Source organism: Zophobas morio, unplaced genomic scaffold (assembly GCF_036711695.1).
Source record: "Zophobas morio isolate AGI-343-1 ecotype UQ-CSIRO unplaced genomic scaffold, CSIRO_AGI_Zmor_V1 ptg000021l, whole genome shotgun sequence".
NCBI classification, from domain to species: domain Eukaryota; kingdom Metazoa; phylum Arthropoda; class Insecta; order Coleoptera; family Tenebrionidae; genus Zophobas; species Zophobas morio.
Genome location: NW_026972126.1, coordinates 27885173 through 27905063, shown reverse-complemented (window position 1 = coordinate 27905063; position 19891 = coordinate 27885173). Strand labels below are relative to the sequence as shown.

The window sequence follows — 19891 nt, the reverse complement described above, 5'->3', positions numbered from 1 at the left end:
TCGAAAAATCGAAAATAAAGTCAAAAAATGAAGGAATTGAGAAATCGAGAACTGGAGAAATTGGGAAGAGACGTCAAAAAATCGAAAAATGTAAGTATTAAAAATTAAAAAATTATTGCATTGAAACATCGAAAAATCGTTAAAAAACGACAAAACTGAAATATCGATGAATTGATCCCAAAAAAAATCTCGAAAAATTGGGAAATCTAAAACTGAAAAGTCCAAACATCAAGAAATCGAAACATCAAAAAATGGAGAAATCTAAAACACGAGAAGTTGAAAAATCGAAAAATCGGGAAATTGAAATAGGCCAAAATCGAATAAATAAAAAAAAATCGATAAATCGGGAAATAAAAAAATCGAAAAATCGGGAAATTGAACCATCGAAAAATCGAATTGTCGAAATTTGTACAAATTCAGAAATCGAGTTGAAAATTTTAAAAACTGAAAAACCGAGATATCGATAAATTGAAAAATTGAAATATTCAAAATTAAAAAATTGTTCAATCGAAACATCAAAAATATAAAAGTTTAAGAAACCGAATAATTAGAGAATTAAAAAACTGAAAAACTGAGGAATTGAAAAATTGAAAACTCGAAACATTGAAACATTTGAAAATCGGTAAATTGAAAAACCGAAAAGTCGAAAAATCGCAAAACCTAAAAATCCGAAAATCGAAACATCGTAAAATCGAAACATCGAAAAATCGAAAAATCAAAATATTGGAAATATAAAAAAATAGATAAATGAAAAAATCAAAACATTGGAAAACTGACTGTGATATCGAAAAATCGAAACATCTACGAAGAACCGAAAAACCGACAACTAAGATATCGAAAAACCGAAATTTCGAGAGGAAGGGAAAACTTGAGAAATCCAAAAATCGAAAACCAAAATGAAAACTTCGAAAAATGCAGAATCAAAAAATGGAGAAACTGAGAAATCGAGAAATTCATAATCTAAAACACAAAATATCCAAAAATGAAGAACTATAAAAATCTGAGAAATTGGGAAATCGATAAATTGAGAAAACGAGAAATTGAAAGAGAACTCGGAAAATTGAAAAATAAATTGAAAATTCGAAAAGTCATCGCAAAATGTAGAATCAAAAAATGGATAAATTGAGAAATCGAGAAATTGGAAATTCGAAAAATTGAGAAATTGAAAAATCTAAACATCGAAAAATCGAGAATTGAACTCGAAAAATCGAAGTATCGAAAAACGAAAAATTCAAAAATCGAAAATTTGAGGATCCGAAAAATCGAAAAATCAAATCGAAAAAACCCAAAACTTGAGCATCCGAAAAATGGAAAAATCAAAATAAAGATTCGAAAAATCGAGAAATTGAAAAATGCAGAATAAAAAAAAAACTAGAAATCAAGAATTCAAAAATTAAGAAAACTGAGAATTCGAACAATCCAGACTGATAATCCAGGAATCGAAAAATCGAAAAATGCAGAATCAAAAAATGAAGAAAATCGAGAATTCAAGAAAATAAGAAACAGAGACTTCGAAAAATTAAAATAAAAATTCGAGAAATCGATAAATGCAGAATCAAAAATTTGAGAAATCCACAATGCACAAGCAAAACATTAAAGAATTGAGAAATCGAGAACTCGAGAAATCGAAAAAGCGGGATCTCGAGTTTTCGAAAAATCAAGAAAAACTGAGAATTGGTAAAATCGTAAAATCAAGATGAAAATTCGAATCTCCGAAATATCGAAAATTTGAACAATCTAAAAAAAGGAAAATTGAGAATTCGAAAAATCAGGAGATCAAAATGAAAATTCTAAAAATCGAAAAATGCAGAATCACCAAATAGAGAAACTGAGAAATCTAAAAATCAAGAATTCGAAACATAATAAAATTGATAATCCAGAAACCGAAAAATCCAAATACATATGCAGAATTAAAAAATGGAGAAATTGCGAAATTCAGAACTCGGGAAATTGAGAAATCGAGAATTAAAAAAATCAAAATCAAAAGTCGAGAAATCGAGAACTCGAAAAATCGAAAAAGCGGGATCTCGAGTTTTCGAAAAATCAAAATGAAAATTCGAGAATTCGGAAAATTAAAAAATCGAGAAAATTAAGTAAACAAATCGAAAAACTTTAAATTGCGAAAATCGATAAATCGAAAAATTTTAAAATCTTAACAGTGAAAAACCGAAAAATCGAGAACTGAGGACTCAAAAAATCGAAATATGTATTAAGAATCGAACAATCGAAAAAACGAAAAATTGAGAATTCGAAAAATGAAAATTTGAGAAATCGTGGAATTGAGAATTCAAAAAATCAAAAATTTGAGAATCCGAGAAATCGAGAAATCTATGATCGAGAAAACGAAATTCCAAAAAATGGAGAACCAAAAATTTGAGAAATTGAGAAATCGAAAAATCGAAAATAGAGTCAAAAAATGAAGGAATTGAGAAATCGAGAACTGGAGTAATTGGGAAGAGACGTCAAGAAATCGAAAAATGTAAGTATTAAAAATTAAAAAATTGTTGAATTGAAACATCGAAAAATCGTTAAAATCGAAAAATTGAAAAATCCAAAAATGCAAAAATTTTAAAAACGACAAAACTGAAATATCGATGAATTGATCCCAAAAAAATCTCGAAAAATTGGGAAATCTGAAAAATCCAAACATCAAGAAATCGAGAAATTGAAAAAAGCAGAATAAAAAAAACTAGAAAGCAAGAATTCAAAAATTAAGAATATTTAGAATTAGAAAAATCCAGACAACTGATAATCCAGGAATCGAAAAATCGTAAAATGCAGAACCAAAAATTTGAGAAATTGAGAAATCGAAAATGCAGAATCAAAAAATGAAGAAAATCGAGAAATCGAAAAATGCAGAATCAAAAATTTTAGAAATCGACAATGCACAAGCAAAAAATTAAGGAATTGAGAAATCGAGAACTGGAGAAATCGAAAAATCGAGATCTCGAATTTTCGAAAACTACAGAACCAAAAATTTGAAAAATTGAAAAGTCGAGAAATTAATTCGAAAAATCAAAATGAAAATTCGAGAATTCGGAAAGTTAAAAATCGAAAAAATTTAAATTATGAAAATCGATAAATCGAAAAATTTAAAAATCTAAACAGTGAAAAACCGAAAAATCGAGAACTGAGGACTCAAAAAATCGAAATATTAAAAATCGAACAATCGAAAAATGAAAATTTGAGAAATCGAGGAATTGAGAATTCAAAAAACCAAAATAAAAATTCGGGAAATCGACAATTCAAAAAATCAAAAATTTGAGAATCCGAGAAATCGAGAAATTTATGATCGAGAAAACAAAATTTCAAAAAATGCAGAACCAAAAATTTGAGAAAATGAGAAATCGAAAAATCGAAAATAGAGTCAAAAAATGAAGGAATTGAGAAATCGAGAACTGGAGAAATTGGGAAGAGGCGTCAAGAAATCGAAAAATGTAAATATTGAAAATTAAAAAATTGTTGAATTGAAACATCGAAAAATCGTTAAAATCGAAAAATTGAAAAATCCAAAAATTTAAAAAGCCACAAAACTGAAATATCGATGAATTGATCCCAAAAAAATCTCGAAAAATTGAAATAGGCCACAATCGAATGAATAAAAAAAATCGATAAATCGGGAAATAAAAAAATCGAAAAATCGAATTGTCGAAATTTGTAGAAATTCAGAAATCGAGTCGAAAATTTTAAAAACTGAAAAACCGAGACATCGATAAATTGAAAAATTGAAATATTCAAAATTAAAAAATAGTTCAATCGAAACATCAAAAAATCGTTAAAATCGAAAAATTGAAAAATCGAAAAATATAAAAGTTTAAGAAACCGAATAATTAGGGAATTAAAAAACTGAAAAATTGAGGAATTGAAAAATTGAAAACTCCAAACACTGAAAAATTTGAAAATCGGTAAATTGAAAAACCGAAAAGTCGCAAAACCTAAAAATCCGAAAATCGAAACATGGTAAAGTTGAAACATCGAGAAATCGAAAAATCAAAATATTCGAAATTTAAAAAAAATAGATAAATGAAAAAATCAAAACATTGGAAAACTGACTGCGATATCGAAAAATCGGAACATCTACATCGAAGAAGCGAAAAACCGAAATTTCGAGAAGAAGGAAAAACTTGAAAAATCCAAAAATCCAAAAATTATACAATAAAAAAAAACGAAACCTTGAGAATTCGAAAAATTAAAAAATAGGACAATTAGGAACCAAAAAAATCGAGAACTGGAGAAATTGGGAACTCGAGAAATCGAAAAATTGACCATGGAGAAATGGGAAAATCGAAAAATGCGAAACCAAAAATTTGAGAAATTGAGAAATCGGAAATGCAGAACCAAAAAATGAAGGAATTGAGAAATCAAAAACTCGAGAAATCGAGAAATTGAAAAATACGAAAACCGGGAAATCGAAAAATTTAAAAATGTAAACTTGTACTGAAAAACAGAATAAATCGAACAATCCAAAAACTGATAAATCTAAATAATTCGAAAATCGAAAAATGGAGAATCAAACAAGGGAGTTTTTTGAAAATTTTGTGATTTAAACACGTAAAATTCGGGGGAAACTATTTGGGTAATGTTATCGCTATTGATTAATTCTTTGAACTTTATTACTTACTACTTACGAAAAAAAAAAAAACGTTCACCACGGATGAGTGAGCATCTCGTTGACACGTCGGGATTAGCGTACTCGGCTAATTCGTCACGGCTCAGCTTTCTGCCACAGGACTTATTTTATTTGACCCGTAATTTCAAGTTTCTAGGCCAAAGATTTGCTGAGAGCCAGCAGTCAATAAACCTGAATAAAATCATCCAAGGATGCCTCTGAACGGTCCTAATCCACCAGAAACTTCCCCAAAAAACTACATCTCTACTCATTTTATTGGCTTATCCGAGCAACGACCCTATTTACATACCCAGCAAATTTAACCTCCGATTTTACATCCACGGCGGTTGCCAATCCAAAAAAAATAAATAACTACGCCATAACCCGATCTCGAATTTTTAACATTCAACAGCCGCTTCCTCATCTCGATCGCCTTGCAATGGATAATGCACCATCCCGGCCGTAATCTCCGATCTTACGCAATTTTCCCACCCCTGTCCGCGCCCGAATTACAAACCAACTTTTTTAACCCGCTATACATATTTCATCTCTCTATCCCGACCTTCTCGGCATTCCCAGCGCCCCACTTAAAATTCACCCGCCGTACCTTTATCTAAAGGCAAACCGCCACCTTATAAGCCTACCCTCTATATTATTTCAAACGGTCCCTCGCAAACCGAATAAATTCTCCCCCCGTATATAAACAAAAACACGGCGTAGCGTCCGACGATGAGCCAGCCCGGGGGCGTCGTCACCGTTTCGCCGCCGGAATACCAACGAGCCCTTACCCTGCCCACGTAGAACCTCCTATAGCACTTCCCCGTGTCGTCCGTCTCGATCTTGGCCCTCCACGTCTGGTGGGAGAGGATCGGCGCGCCCCTGTGGTCGAACGAGACCTCGTGATCGGTTCCGTCGACCCAGTAACCCTTTTCCGGGACGGCGATCATGGGATAAGGCGCCGGTCCGGAGAGGGTTTCCTGCAACAGACGTCGGGACTGCGTCGCCTGTTGCGGCGATGCCGGCGGGGTGTTGTGCTGGGACGGGGTGCAGCCGCCCATCGGGGAGATCTTCACGTTGTTGTTGGTGGAGAGGCGGCATTCGTCGCGCGGATCCGGGCCCGGGACGCTGTGCTGCCTCTGCGCCAGGGGCGGCTGGAAAAAAATAAAAATTATGAAGATAGAGTGTTTAACGCAGATGATGGTTGTTTAAAATTACATGGTTATAGGACGTCCAACCCTATAAAGCAAGAAGCGACGGGGTCGATATTCTAAACTGTGTTACACAGGACATAAAAGCTATTCTTCCCAACACATAACGATAATATATCGTTTCCGATACATCGCTTTTCGCAACTGAATCTTATCTCGGTTCTATTCAAACAATTCGAGCATTGCCACAAACAATACATTAACAGCTATTTAATTTGAAAACAAACCAGGCTTTTAAATTTCAGTCAATTAGCGATATGTAAATAAACGCGCTATCAGCTACTAATGGTTTAATAAACAATGTACCGCTACTCGTACATTAATACAACTGTATGTAACGATTCAATAATAAAACATCCCATTAAATTACTCGCTTAATTTAATAATGGGAAGCTGCTTTATTTATAGGACAATTACTATTAACGCGAAGCTACTTACTATGAGTAATGCTGACACCAACCACACACTAATCATTACGTCAAAAATACGACGAAAAATTGGTTTATTTCGACAAAACGAAAAATGCTTTTCAAACTCAAAAACAGAAATAGCGACAAACTGAAAAATGGAAAATTTGAAAAACCGAACAATTGGAAAATTTCAAATCTAAAAAAATTGATCAGTAAATCGAAAAATCAAAATATCAAAAAATTCAGAAATTGAAATAGCTCAAAAACGAAAAATAAAAAAAAATCGATAAAACCGAAAATAAAAAAAAACGAAAATTCGGAAAGTTGAACAATAGATAATCGAAAAATTAAGTGTTAAAAATTAAAAAATTGTTGAAACATCGAAAAATCGTTAAAATCGAAAAATTGAAAAATCCAAAAATGTAAAAATTTTAAAAACTACAAAACTGAAATATCGATGAATTGATGCCAAAATAAAATCTTGAAAAATTGGGAAATCTAAAACTGAAAAGTCGAAACATCGAAAAATTGGAAAACTTAAAATTAAAAAAAAACTGAAAAATCGAAAAATATAAAAGTTTAAGAAACCGAATAATTAGAGAACTGAAAAGATTGAGAATTCGAAAAATTTGAAAATCGGTAAACTGAAAAGCCGGAAACTCGAAAAGTCGATAAACCTAGAAATCTGAAAATCGAAACATGGAAAAATTGAAACATCGAGAAATCGAAAAAACAAAATATTGGAAATTAAAAAAAAATTGGTAAATCAAAAACTCAAAAAAATGGAAAACGGACTGCGATATCGAAAAATCGAAATTTCGAAGAATAGAAAACTCGAAAAATCCGAAAATCTACAATAAAAAACGAAAACTTGAGAATTGGAAAAATCCAAAAATTAAGAACCAAACAATTGCAAGATTCAAAAATCCAAAAATATAAAAATTGAAAAATTGAAAACCGAGGAGGCGAAAAATCGGAAAATCGAGAAATCGAAACGTCAAAAAATTGAAAAAAGTAAAAGAGAAAAATCTAAAAACTAACAAATCTAAAAAGTCAAAAGTTCAGAAAATTGAAAAATCGAAACGAAACGAAAAAAATTTAAGAATCGAAATATTAAAAAACTGAAAAATTGAATTCAAAAATGGATCAAAAAAATCGAAAAGCCGAAAAACCGAAAAATGGAAAATTAAAAACATATAAAATCGAAGAATTGAAACTTAAAAACTGAAAAACCGAGATGTCGATAAATCGAAGAATTGACTTACTCAAAATTAAAAAACAGTTGAATCGAAACACCAAAAAATTGTTAAAATCGAAAAATGTAGAAATATAAAGAACCACAATTGAAAACTCGAAACATCGAAAAACCTAGAAATCGGAAAATCAAAACATTGGAAATTTAAAAAAATTGATAAATCAAAAAATCAAAAAATTGAAAAACTGATTGCGATATCGACAAACCGAAACATCTAAACATCGAAAAATTGAAATTTCGAAGAAACGAAAACTCGAAAAATCCAAAAATTGTAAAATTATACAATTAAAAAACGAAAACTTGAGAATTCGAAAATTTAAAAAATCGAAAAATCAAGAACCAAAAAATTGCAAGATCGAAAAATCAAAAATGTGAAAAATCCAAAGATTGAAGAACAGAAAAACTGAAAAATTGAGACACTGAAAATCCCAAAACTGAAATTTGGAGAGTCGAAAAGTTGAAAGATGGAGAAATCGAAACTCCAAGAAAAATTAAAAAACAGAAAAATCGAAAAACTAACAAATTGAAAAAATCAAAAAATAGAAAAACCAACAAATTGAAAAAATCAAGAATTAGAAAAATCGAAACGAAACACGAAAAACTGAAGCATCGAAATGTTGAAAAACTAACAAATTGAAGAATCCAAAAATTGAAGCACCAATCAAAATGGAAAAATTAAAAATATGAAAAAGCGAAGAATTAAAAATTTGAAAAACTGAAAAGAAGAGAAATCGAAACATCAAAAAGTCGACAAATCGAGAAATGGGACAGTAAAAAAATCGATTAATCGAAAAGTTGAAAATTTAGAAACGACAGTAATTGAGAAAATGAAAAAATCGAAAAATTGAAAAATCGTAAAACGGAAATATGTATCGGAAAATTGAGAAAATCGAAAAACACAAATTGGAAACTAAAAAAAATACCAAAATTGAAAAATCGAGAAATCGAAACATCAAAAATCGAAAAATTGACAAATCCAGAAGGTAAAAAAATCGAAAAATGAAAAAATTTAAGAACCGACATGTTGAAAAATCCTAAAACTGTAATATCGGAAAACTGATAAATTGACATGTAAATCGAAAAATTGAAAAATCAAAAGGACGAGCAAGCAAAAAGTCAAAAAATCTCGACTATTTTAAAAATTGCAAAATTGAAAAGTCGAAAGTCTGAAAATTGAAGAATTGAAAAACTAAAAAATCGAGAAATCTAGCAATCGTTTTGTCCAATTTTTCGAGAAATCCGAAACAATGAAAAATTACAAGATCGGTAAATCGATCAAAATTGATGAATCAAAAAACTTAAAAATCAAAAAAATTGAAACATCAAAAAACTGAAAAATCCAAAATTTTAAAATTCGAAAAATTGACAAATTGAACATCGGAAAGGAACAAAATTTGAAAAATCTAAAAATTGAAAAATTTAAGAATCGAAATGTTGAAAAATCCCAAAACTGGAATACTAAAAAGTTGCTAAATCGAAAAACCGAAAAATTGAAAAATCGATACATTGAAACATTCCAAAAGTGAAATCTAGAAAAATTCGGAAATCGAACAATTGGAAGATCGATAAATCGAAAAGCCAAAAAGTCGATACATCGAGAAATCGACAAGTCGAGAAGTCGAAAAACTGAAAAATTGAATTTTTTTTTTAATTGATACGTATATCTAAAAATCAAAAACCCAAAAAAGTAAAAAACTTAAAATCGGGAAGTTATAATCGCTCAAAATCGAAAAATTAAAAAAAAATTGTAAAAACTGAAAAACCGACAAGTCGAAATCGAAAAATTTAAGCATTAAAAATTAAAAAAATTGTAATTGAATCGAAACATCAAAAAAACGTTAAAATGCAAACATTGAACGATCGAAAAATGTAAAAATTTAAATCCGGACAATTAGAAAATCGAAAAACTGAAAAATCCCAAACAGAAATCCCGGTTTACCCAATTTTTCAATGTCGAATCTATCAAATAATCAGATAATCTGATGAGGACCGTACGTATTTTCATTAGCCATTCGAATATTTTTTCCGTATTTAAATTCATTGAAAATCGAGTCACTCTAGTCAAATGCAACGCACAATCTGATAATTTTTTTAGCAGTTTTTTCGGAAGATGTATCAGATGACGCGGAAAGTCAAAAATATCTCCAGATTATTATCTGAAACCTCGTAAGTTTTCTCATAAATTGCAATAAACATTGGAGTAATGATCAGATAATCTGACCAGATTTTGCGACGGACAATCCAGGTCACATACGCAAGAAATAAGTGCTTGATGTTACAGTAGAAACGGTTAATTTATCAGCAAATGGCCTGATCATATTTTCGGCAATTTTCTGAGCCCCATCTGAAAACCGCTTGTCATGCGGCCGTCATTCCCCCGCGGGCAAAAATAACAATGTATTCACGAAGTTGAAATGTAAAACACAATCAGATAATCTGATCAGATCCGTCAGATTTTCTGGCCGTGCGTTGCGATCCAGCTTCGCCGGCGAATTTGCATTACGCATCCGAATAACTTTTTTTGTATGGTGGGTTATTCGTTCGGGTTCGGTGTTTTATTTTTCGAGCACGTATTGAATTATTTGGCGGCCCAGAACGAGATGAAACATTGATACCGGAAACGTGCCCGAGGACACCCACGTCCTCCTCCGCGCCATTAAAAATGCACAACAATAATCTTATTTATTATTTATGTATTTTTTCCTACCTGACGATGATCAGGTGGGTCTAGAGGCGCCGACTTCGTCAAGTTCGTCGCTTTATTAGCATAATAATTCCTTTTGGAAGTTGGGACCGGTTAAACGAAGATTTGTATTTTGAAATATAGCGCGTATAAAATTTCGCTGGAATTACGTTCGCGTCGTAAACAGAGGTGGTTTAAAAATTCCGAATAAACTGCCAGGTAGAAAAATGGGCGAATAAACGCTTTTAGAGGGCGAATTTGTCTTAGGAGGGTTGTAAAGTTTTATGTGGGGGCAGGAGAGGCTCGAGTGCGTTTCGGCAAACGTGGGAACGTGTCGTCCCATCTGGGTCTCTGACGCCAATCTTTTAAAAGAAAATACGACGTAAATATCGTAAATTAACCGAAATAAAATAAATTCATTGATCCTCTCCGTGACCTTCGGGCCGCAATTACCGTCATCGTCAAACAAACACGGCTTTTAGCACTCACAAATCACGATTCGAGACAACCAGAAACAAATATCCACGCATAAAACCGTCAAAAGTTGAAAAAACGCACGCCGGAAAAATATGTGCGAAGTTCCGTGTAAGGACCGACTCCGACCGCTGACACCATTATTTCGAGGAACACGAAAAACTACATAAATCCGTATTTCCACACTATCACCCAGCGCCGGACCTTGACCGATCGATCCGACTCGGTCTGGTCGAACTGTGATAACAGGACCCAACCCCATCAATCAGTCTGGCTCTCGTCCATGGTTGACCCCATGGACTAGATTCGAGCGCGCCGTATCGATCCGCCAGATGACCCATCGCGACGGCAGGTGCTCGACACCCGTGATGGGTGCATCCATAATAATAGTAATAAAAGAGCGACTTTCATGGTACATTGTAAGATGGCCGAATGACTTACTTCTCTGATCAATATTCATACGACATAACTGTGAAACCTACTTCCCAGTTTCTAATTCCGACGAAACAGAGGAGGCTGTTGCGAGAGATGCTCTATTGTTTGGCAAGTGGGACGAAAACTTTCTACGGTACGTACGGTCGGCGTGGATTTAATTTGAGGCTGTTTGTTTAAAGAGGGGGCGGCGGATGCGATTCGGGACACGGAAAAATTCAATGGATCGCGGGGAACCACCGAACTGAATACTTGGATAGATCTGACAAATTAACTTGATATACTTTTGCGGATGGTGGTCTAGATAATCGGTTGTAAAATCTGATCAGATCATCTGACGCGTGTGAAACAAGTGACTACGCATCGAGTAATCGTCGGACGTCTTGTATGGAGATATTTTGCTCTTTCCACACCATCCGCCGCGTCTTCCAGACAATCTGCCATAAATCTGATCAGATTATGGCAACACTTGACCGGAGCGTCGCAATCTCCAATGAATTTAAATGCGCCCTCGGACCGTAAGACGCGAAATGGAATGCCGTAAAAAGTAACGATCAACCCTTCCGTCGTCATCCCCTCACTTTATCTAAACTTTTACTGTTCGCATTTTCCTTCAAACATCAGCGCAAACAGCGCAATGAAACAAATTTTTTCACTCCGACTTTATTGTTTCCCTTTGTATTTCCGCGTCTCCTTATCTGTTTTAACGGGGACAAAAACCGCAAAAACTCGTGCTCCACTACTTCGGATTAAACTTCCATCCCGTCGGACATTTCGTTTTGTCAGGTGGCGAGAATTACGACGCAATATCCTCGAAAAATGCACGGTATTTCTCATACGGGGACGGTCGTTAACCGCCGCCGTCGCCGCCGCCGGACCGGAGGCGATTATCGCGCCCACGATAATGGATAATGTTACGGAATTAATAACCGGGGAGGGTGTCGTCGAGTGACCCGTTCCGGGGCGCGACCACCTGCCACCGGATTATTTCGTCATTCGAGAGGAAGATGGCGGCGATCGGATGACACATGTCCAACATGGCGGCGGGGATTAAACTCAAGATTTTTTAACAAAATTTATTTCGGATGTTCGCAAAGTGTTAAAAGCTCAGATGATGCGGTTGTTTTATGGGTTCTGGTGCGAAGCGTGTGTAAATATTATGTGGAAAGGTCATGCTTAATAAGGTATAAAGTAAATATAAGGAAATGCTAAATGACTTGTAAGACACTCGGTAGCTGGAGAGTGGTGGCTTAACTGTTTCTGATAGCTGGGAATGGAAGTGAAGTTCGGAGAATGGGAAAATCGCGGATATTCGATTTCTCACGCCTTGGCTACTTGTTTCGTCGCTTGACAAGCCTAATTGACACTGAAAGAATAATGCGTTCGAATCATAGACGGTGGCGGCTCTACAACAATTCTAAAAATTATATGTACACCTTCATTGTCAGATTTAGAATTATAGCTTACGCTCTGGTAATAAAAATGCGAATTTAGATGCAAACATTTGCATTTATACACACTACAAGGTCGAGAGATGATTGAATCGCAAAAGGTTTCGTCACCACAAACTAGTAAACAATCTCAAGTCTGGAGGAATTTTCACCCTCATGGGTTTGAGCCGGACTTAAATTTCCATTTAGCGCACGCTCACTTATCTATTCGTGCAAAACTTACGAAGAATTTGGGTCGGTATTGTACCCATAAATTTTGCGAAAATAGCTAATCAATAACTAGACTAATACATGGCATGTTCTACTTAGCCACACCGAGCTCGAACCCGACTAAAAAATAGAACCGCGCTATTAGGAAATCGGGTAATTTTTTTCCAAAGTCAACGAGCGTGCCTTAGCTCAAATTTTCCGGTAATTTGTCACCTCGATCCAAATTCTACATCCTGGATTTCCACACGCCGTTTATTTTTGACACCGATAAATCACTTGTCACATGATCTACCAGATAAATTCGAGACTCGTTAATTTAAATTAAGTGTGAAGGAATCACGATTAATTAGTGAAAATCGACGATTTCTAGACATCGACTCAAAATAATAAAAGTAAAAGCAAAACGACATTAAAACGGAATTTAATAGAGAGGATTGATTAATGTCCATCGCACTTAATTTTGCTGGAAAGTTTTGATCTGCGTGGAAAGTAATCACGTCTCCGATCACACTATCTAGTTAACTATGGAGATGTACTTACGCTACAAGTAGGGTAAATGTGAAGGCAGTCTAATTACGTTTTTGCGCTTTTAAAGAAAAACCATACTCTAACGACTCAGTTCTAAGTTTTCTCTCAGTAGAAAAACAACCCAACGCATTATAAAAAAAATCCGAAATCTTCATATTATCCCTCGAGAAATTCCTCTCCTGGACGTGTCTTCCCTTACTTCGTTCGCCACGACGCATTTGTATTCATCAACTCGCATCCGAGATGACTAAGTTGCGAAAGTTAATTCCGATTGCGGGTCATCACTTATGATGTCACTCCCCGGTTGGGATACACAGATTTCTGACGAATTTAGCAGTCGCTATTTCGGCCTGTGTGACTTTAACGCCGAACGTTGCAACAATCCTTTACATAACTCGTGGTCTTGAGCAATCTTAATGTCAGCCGTTCGCTTAATGTCGAATTTAACATTTAATCCGTTTTTCCAGATCTGGCTAAAATGGCGCCAGACCAACGTCCACTCCGAACGAACTCTTTCCTCGACCATCATTCCGGTCACGTCTAGAGTGAAAGCGTCCGCTTTGTAGTCGTTCTATCTTTTTCAAGCGATTATTTCTAATTGCGTAAGGCGTGCCCGTACGCGTTCACTTTCAGCGACTACAACAAGGTTCAAAAATCTCAAGAAAGCACTTTTACGAAAGGGAAACCCGATTTTCGCCGGCGACGGCGGAGACGGGCCTGGTTTTTATCTTGATGGGTTCGATATTCGAAAGGAAGAGCGCTTCGTGGTCTAGCAGTTTCTAAAAATTTTACAGCTTTTTACGTGCCGAATATGAGTTAAGGACAAGGGCGGATGGAACCATCGGGAATGAGAATACTCCAGAAGCACCAACACCAAGTTTTACATATTTTTAAATGAAGTAAAATTGAAACCTTTCAGTCAAATTTTTCCGTTGGTTGAGGAAGTCTCATCGAGGGACGGAACTCCGAAATGATTTTAAAGTACTTCGAAAACAAGGCAAGGAATCTCCCAGATTCTTCTAAAATACTTCAAAAACAACGCAAGGGTTCCCAGAGATTCTTTCAAACTACTTCAAAAACAAAACACAAAGAATCCCCGAGATTATATCAAATTACTTCAAAAACACAAGAGACCCCCGAGATTCTTTCAAACAAGTTCAAAAGAAAACAACAAGGAGTTCCCGCGAATCTTTCAAATTATTGCAAAAACACGACAAGGAATTCCCCAGACTTTTTTAAATTACTTCAAAAACTAGAGATAAAGGGTCCCAGAGATCTTTTCAAATTACTTCAAAAGCACAACAAGGGAACCCGAGATTATTTCAATCTACTTCAAACACTAGAAACAAAGGGTCTCAGAGATGCCTATAAATTACTTCAAAAACACGACAAAGGAGCCCCGAGATTCTTTCAAACAATTTCAAAAGAAACAACGAGGAGTTCTCGAGAATCTTTCAAATTATTGCAAAAACACGACAAGGAATCCGCGAGATTCCTTTAAACTACTTCAAAAACTAGAGACAAAGGGACCCCGAGATTCCTTCAAATTACTTCAAAAACACGACAAGGACCCCCGAGATACTTTTAAACAATTTCAAAATAAAACAACAAGGAGTTTTCGAGAATGTTACAAATTATTGCAAAAACCGGACAAGGAATCCCCGAGATTCTTTCAAACTACTTCAAAAACTAGAGACAAAGGATCTCAGAGATTCTTTCAATTTACTTAAAAAAACGACAAGGAACCTAAGAGATTCTTTCAAACTACTTCAAAAACAAAACACAAAAGCTCCTCGAGATCCGTTTCAAACAATTTCAAAAGAAAACAGCAAGGAATTTCCGAGGGTGGTTCAAATATTGGAAAAAGTCGACAAGGAATCCCAGAGATTCTTTCAAACTACTTCAAAAACTAGAGACAAAGGGTTCCAGAGATGCTCAGAAATTACTTCAAAAACACGACAAGGAACCCCCGAGATTTTTTCAAACAACTTCAAAAACAAAACACAAGAGCTCCTCCAAGTTCTTTCAAATAGTTTTAAAAGAAAACAAAAAGGAGTTCCCGAGAATCTTTCAAATTACTGCAAAAACACGACAAGGTATCCCCGAGATTCTTTCAAACTACTTCAAAAACTAGAGACAAATGGTTCCAGAGATTCTGTCAAATTACTTTAAAAACACGAGATTTTTTAAAACAATTGTAAAAGAAAACAAGGAGTTTCCGAGAATCTTTAACTACTTAAAAATTAAACACAACTGATTCCAGAGATTCTTTCAAATTACCGCAAAAACACGACAACGGATCCCCGAAATTTTTCCGAATTATTTCAAAAATAAAACACAAGGAATCCCCGAGATTCTTTCAAATTACTTCAAAAACACGACAAGGAACCCTCGAGATTTTTTCAAACAACTTCAAAAACAAAACACAAGAGCTCCTCGAGGTTCTTTCAAACAGTTTTAAAAGAAAACAAAAAGGAGTTCCCGAGAATCTTTCAAATGACTGCAAAAACACGACAAGGTATCCCCAAGATTCTTTCAAACTACTTCAAAAACTAGAGACAAATGGTTCCAGAGATTCTTTCAAATTACTTCAAAAACATGACAAGAGATCCCCGAGATTTTTTCAAACAATTTCAAAAGAAAACAACAAGGAGTTCCCAAGAATCTTTCAAATTATTGCAAAAACGCGACAAGGAATTCCCCAGATTTTTTAAATTACTTCAAAAACTAGAGATAAAGGGTCCCGGAGATCCTTTCAAATTACTTCAAAAACACGACAAAGGACCCTCGAGATCCTTTCAAACAATTTCAAAAGGAACAACAAGGAGTTCCCAAGAATCTTTCAAATTATTGCAAAAACACGCCAAGGAATCCGCGAGATTCTTTTAAACTACTTCAAAAACTAGAGACAAAGGGACCTCGAGATTCCTTCAAATTACTTCAAAAACACGACAACGGCCCCCGAGATACTTTTAAACAATTTCAAAAGAAAACAACAAGGAGTTTTCTAGAATCTTACAAATTATTGCAAAAACAGGACAAGGAATCCCCGAGATTCTTTCAAACTGCTTCAAAAACTAGAGACAAAGGATTTCAGAGATTCTTTCAATTACTTCAAAAACACGACAAGAGACCCCTGAGATACTCTCAAACGACTTCAAAAACAAAACACAGAAGCTCCTGGAGATCCGATTCAAACAATTTCAAAAGAAAACAACAACGGATTTCCGAGTGGTTCAAATTATTACAAAAATTCGACAAGGAATCCCAAAGATTCTTTCAAACTACTTCAAAAACTAGAGACATACGAGTCCCAGAGATCCTCACAAATTACTTCAAAAACACGACAAGGGATCCCTGATAGTCTTTCAAACTACTTCAAAAACTAGAGACAAAGGGTCTCAGAGATTCTTTCAAATTACTTTAAAAACACGACAAGGAACCCCCGAGATTTTTTCAAACAATTTTAAAAGAAAACAACAAGGAGTTCCCGAAAATCTAAAATCTTTCAAATTATTGCAAAAACACGACAAGGAATCGCACAGATTCTTTAACTACTTCAAAAACTAGAGACCAAGGGTCCCAGAGATTCTTTCAAATTGCTTCAAAAATACGACGAGGGATCCCAGATATTTTTTCAAACTACTTCAAAAATAAAACACAAAGAATCCCCGAGATTTTTTCAAATTATTTCAAAAACACGACAAGAGACCCCTGAGATTCTCTCAAACTACTTCAAAAACAAAACACAGAAGCTCCTGGAGATCCGATTAAAACAATTTCAAAAGAAAACAACAAGGGATTTCCGAGTGGTTCAAATTATTGCAAAAATTCGACAAGGAATCCCAAAGATTCTTTCAAACTACTTCAAAAACTAGAGACATAGAGTCCCAGAGATCCTCACAAATTACTTCAAAAACACAAGGGATCCCCGATAGTCTTTCAAACTACTTCAAAAACTAGAGACAAAAGGTCTCAGAGATTCTTTCAAATTACTTTAAAAACACGACAAGGAACCCCCGAGATTTTTTCAAACAATTTTAAAAGAAAGCAACAAGGAGTTCCCGAGAATCTTTCAAATTATTGCAAAAACACGACAAGGAATCCCAGAGATTCTTTAACTACTTCAAAAACTAGAGACCAAGGGTCCCAGAGATTCTTTCAAATTGCTTCAAAAATACGACGAGGGATCCCAGAGATTTTTTCAAACTACTTCAAAAATAAAACATAAAGAATCCCCGAGATTTTTTCAAATTATTTCAAAAACACGACAAGAGACCCCTGAGATTCTCTCAAACTACTTCAAAAACAAAACACAGAAGCTCCTGGAGATCCGATTCAAACAATTTTAAAAGAAAATAACAAGGAGTTCCCGAGAATCTTTCAAATTACTGCAAAAACACGACGAGGTATCCGAGAGATTATTTCAAACTACTTTAAAAACTAGAGACAAATGGTTCCAGAGATCCTCACAAATTACTTCAAAAACACAACAAGGGATCCCAGAGAGTCTTTCAAACTACTTCAAAGCTAGAGACAAAGGGTCTCAGAGATTCTTTTAAAATTACTTTAAAAAGACAACAAGGAACCCCCGAGATTTTTTTAAAAGAAAACAACAATAAGGAATTCCCGAGAATCTTTCAAATTATTGCAAAAACACGACAAGGAATCCAAGAGATTCTTAACTACTTCAAAAACTAGAGACCAAGCGTCCCAGAGATTCTTTCAAATTGCTTTAAAAATACGAGGGATCCCAGAGATTTTTTCAAACTACTTCAAAAATAAAACACAAAGAATCCCCGAGATTTTTTCAAATTATTTCAAAAACACGACAAGAGACCCCTGAGATTCTCTCAAACTACTTCAAAAACAAAACACAGAAGCTCCTGGAGATCCGATTCAAACAATTTTAAAAGATAATAACGAGGAGTTCCCGAGAATCTTTCAAATTACTGCAAAAACACGAGGAGGTATCCGAGAGATTATTTCAAACTACTTCAAAAACTAGAGACATAGAGTCCCAGAGATCCTCACAAATTACTTCAAAAACACAACAAGGGATCCCCGAGAGTCTTTCAAACTACTTCAAAAACGAGAGACAAAGGGTTCCAGAGATTCTTTCAAATTACTTTAAAAACGAGATTTTTTCAAACAATTTTAAAAGAAAACAAGGAGTTTCCGAGAATCTTTCAAATTATTGCAAAAACACGACAACGAATTGCAGTGATTCTTTAACTACTTCAAAAATCAAACACAAGGGATCCCAGAGATTCTTTCAAATTACTGCAAAAATACAACAAGGGATCCCCGAGATTTTTCCGAATTACTTCAAAAATAAAACACAAGGATCCCCCGAGAATCTTTCAAACAACTTCAAAAACAAAACACAAGAGCTCGTCGAGGTTCTTTCAAACAATTTCAAAAGAAAACAAGGATTTCCCGAAATCTTTCACATTATATACTTCTAAAACAAGATAAAGAATCCCTGAGGTTCTTTCAAACAACTTCAAAAACAAAACACAAGGAGTCCCTGCGAATCTTTCGAATTACTGCAAAAACACGACAAGGAATCTTCGAAATTGTTTCAAACTAAGTACTTCAAAAAGAAAACATAAGGGGTCCCCTAGATTCTTTCAAATTACTTCAAAAGTTACAAAAGTTAAGTCCAAGTACTTTGTTTTAGCCAAATTTTAATTTTTTTCCAACTGAAAACGAAATAAATAAGCTTCCACTTCAATCTAAAAACGAAGACGTTCAATATCTCTTGTTCTCAACGGATTTTTAACTGAAACACCCAGTATACGCCTGTTCAGCCGAAAACAATTTTTCATAAGTAGTAAAACAATATAAATAAAAGTCTCAAGGTTAAATTTATTATATATCTGACCTGACTCGACCCGTCATGACCTGACAATCAGCATCAGGTCACCGCTCTGAGTATGAGGGTTAAAATATTGCATAAATTCTGTTATGGGTTCTTCCAAATTAGGTGTTAAGGTCAAACCTTCTAATATTTTTGTCACCTTTCCCTTGTTAATTATTTCTTAATTATCTGAAATATTATAAAAACCAGCGTAATTTGGTAATAAAGACAGTTATAGTCCGACTTGCTACGATAAGAGTTTGATTTTCCCAAATGTAACACCAATTCTTTAAACCGATTTTTTCATAATGTCTTATTGAAAAATTTTAATCTTTGATTTTTGACCAATAAACGTGCTTCAATTTTGACATTTTTGACGCATGTTGAACGACTTAGTATCCTATCACAAAATGAAGTACAGCTAGCGCGCGGCACAGTACTCCATCTCCACGAGCGGCACATTCACGGTTTAGCAAAATGAAACCCGTACACGAAAAATACGATTCGTTTTAAATTGGAATTTCGTAATATTATTTCTTGTTGCCAGTTTAAAAGTAAGAATCCCCGAGAATCTCCTGGAGTTCAGTCGCTCAGCATCTGTTGTGCCTAAAATAAATTAGGCTCGATCGGAATCCAGCGTCGCGGCGGCCTCGGCGCGACCTTCTCCCGGCGCACGCGATCCTTCCGAGGGCTGTTGGATGTTTATAATTGCACGAACGGTTCCAATCAACAATGTAGAGGAGATCCTGCATACAATGCAAGTCCCGA

General features: G+C 34.7%; 1 protein-coding gene across 8 annotated transcripts in view; it reads right to left on the bottom strand.

Annotated features, from left to right (window-relative positions):
• The window catches only part of Rapgap1 (Rap GTPase activating protein 1), a 305306-nt gene that overhangs the window by 43729 nt on the left and 241686 nt on the right, over positions 1 to 19891 (bottom strand). For all 8 annotated transcript variants that reach the window (XM_064061035.1, XM_064061036.1, XM_064061040.1 and 5 more), the window contains one exon: positions 5398 to 5760. In XM_064061035.1, the coding sequence (XP_063917105.1) occupies positions 5398 to 5760 (363 nt within the window). The remainder of the gene's footprint in view (positions 1 to 5397; positions 5761 to 19891) is intronic.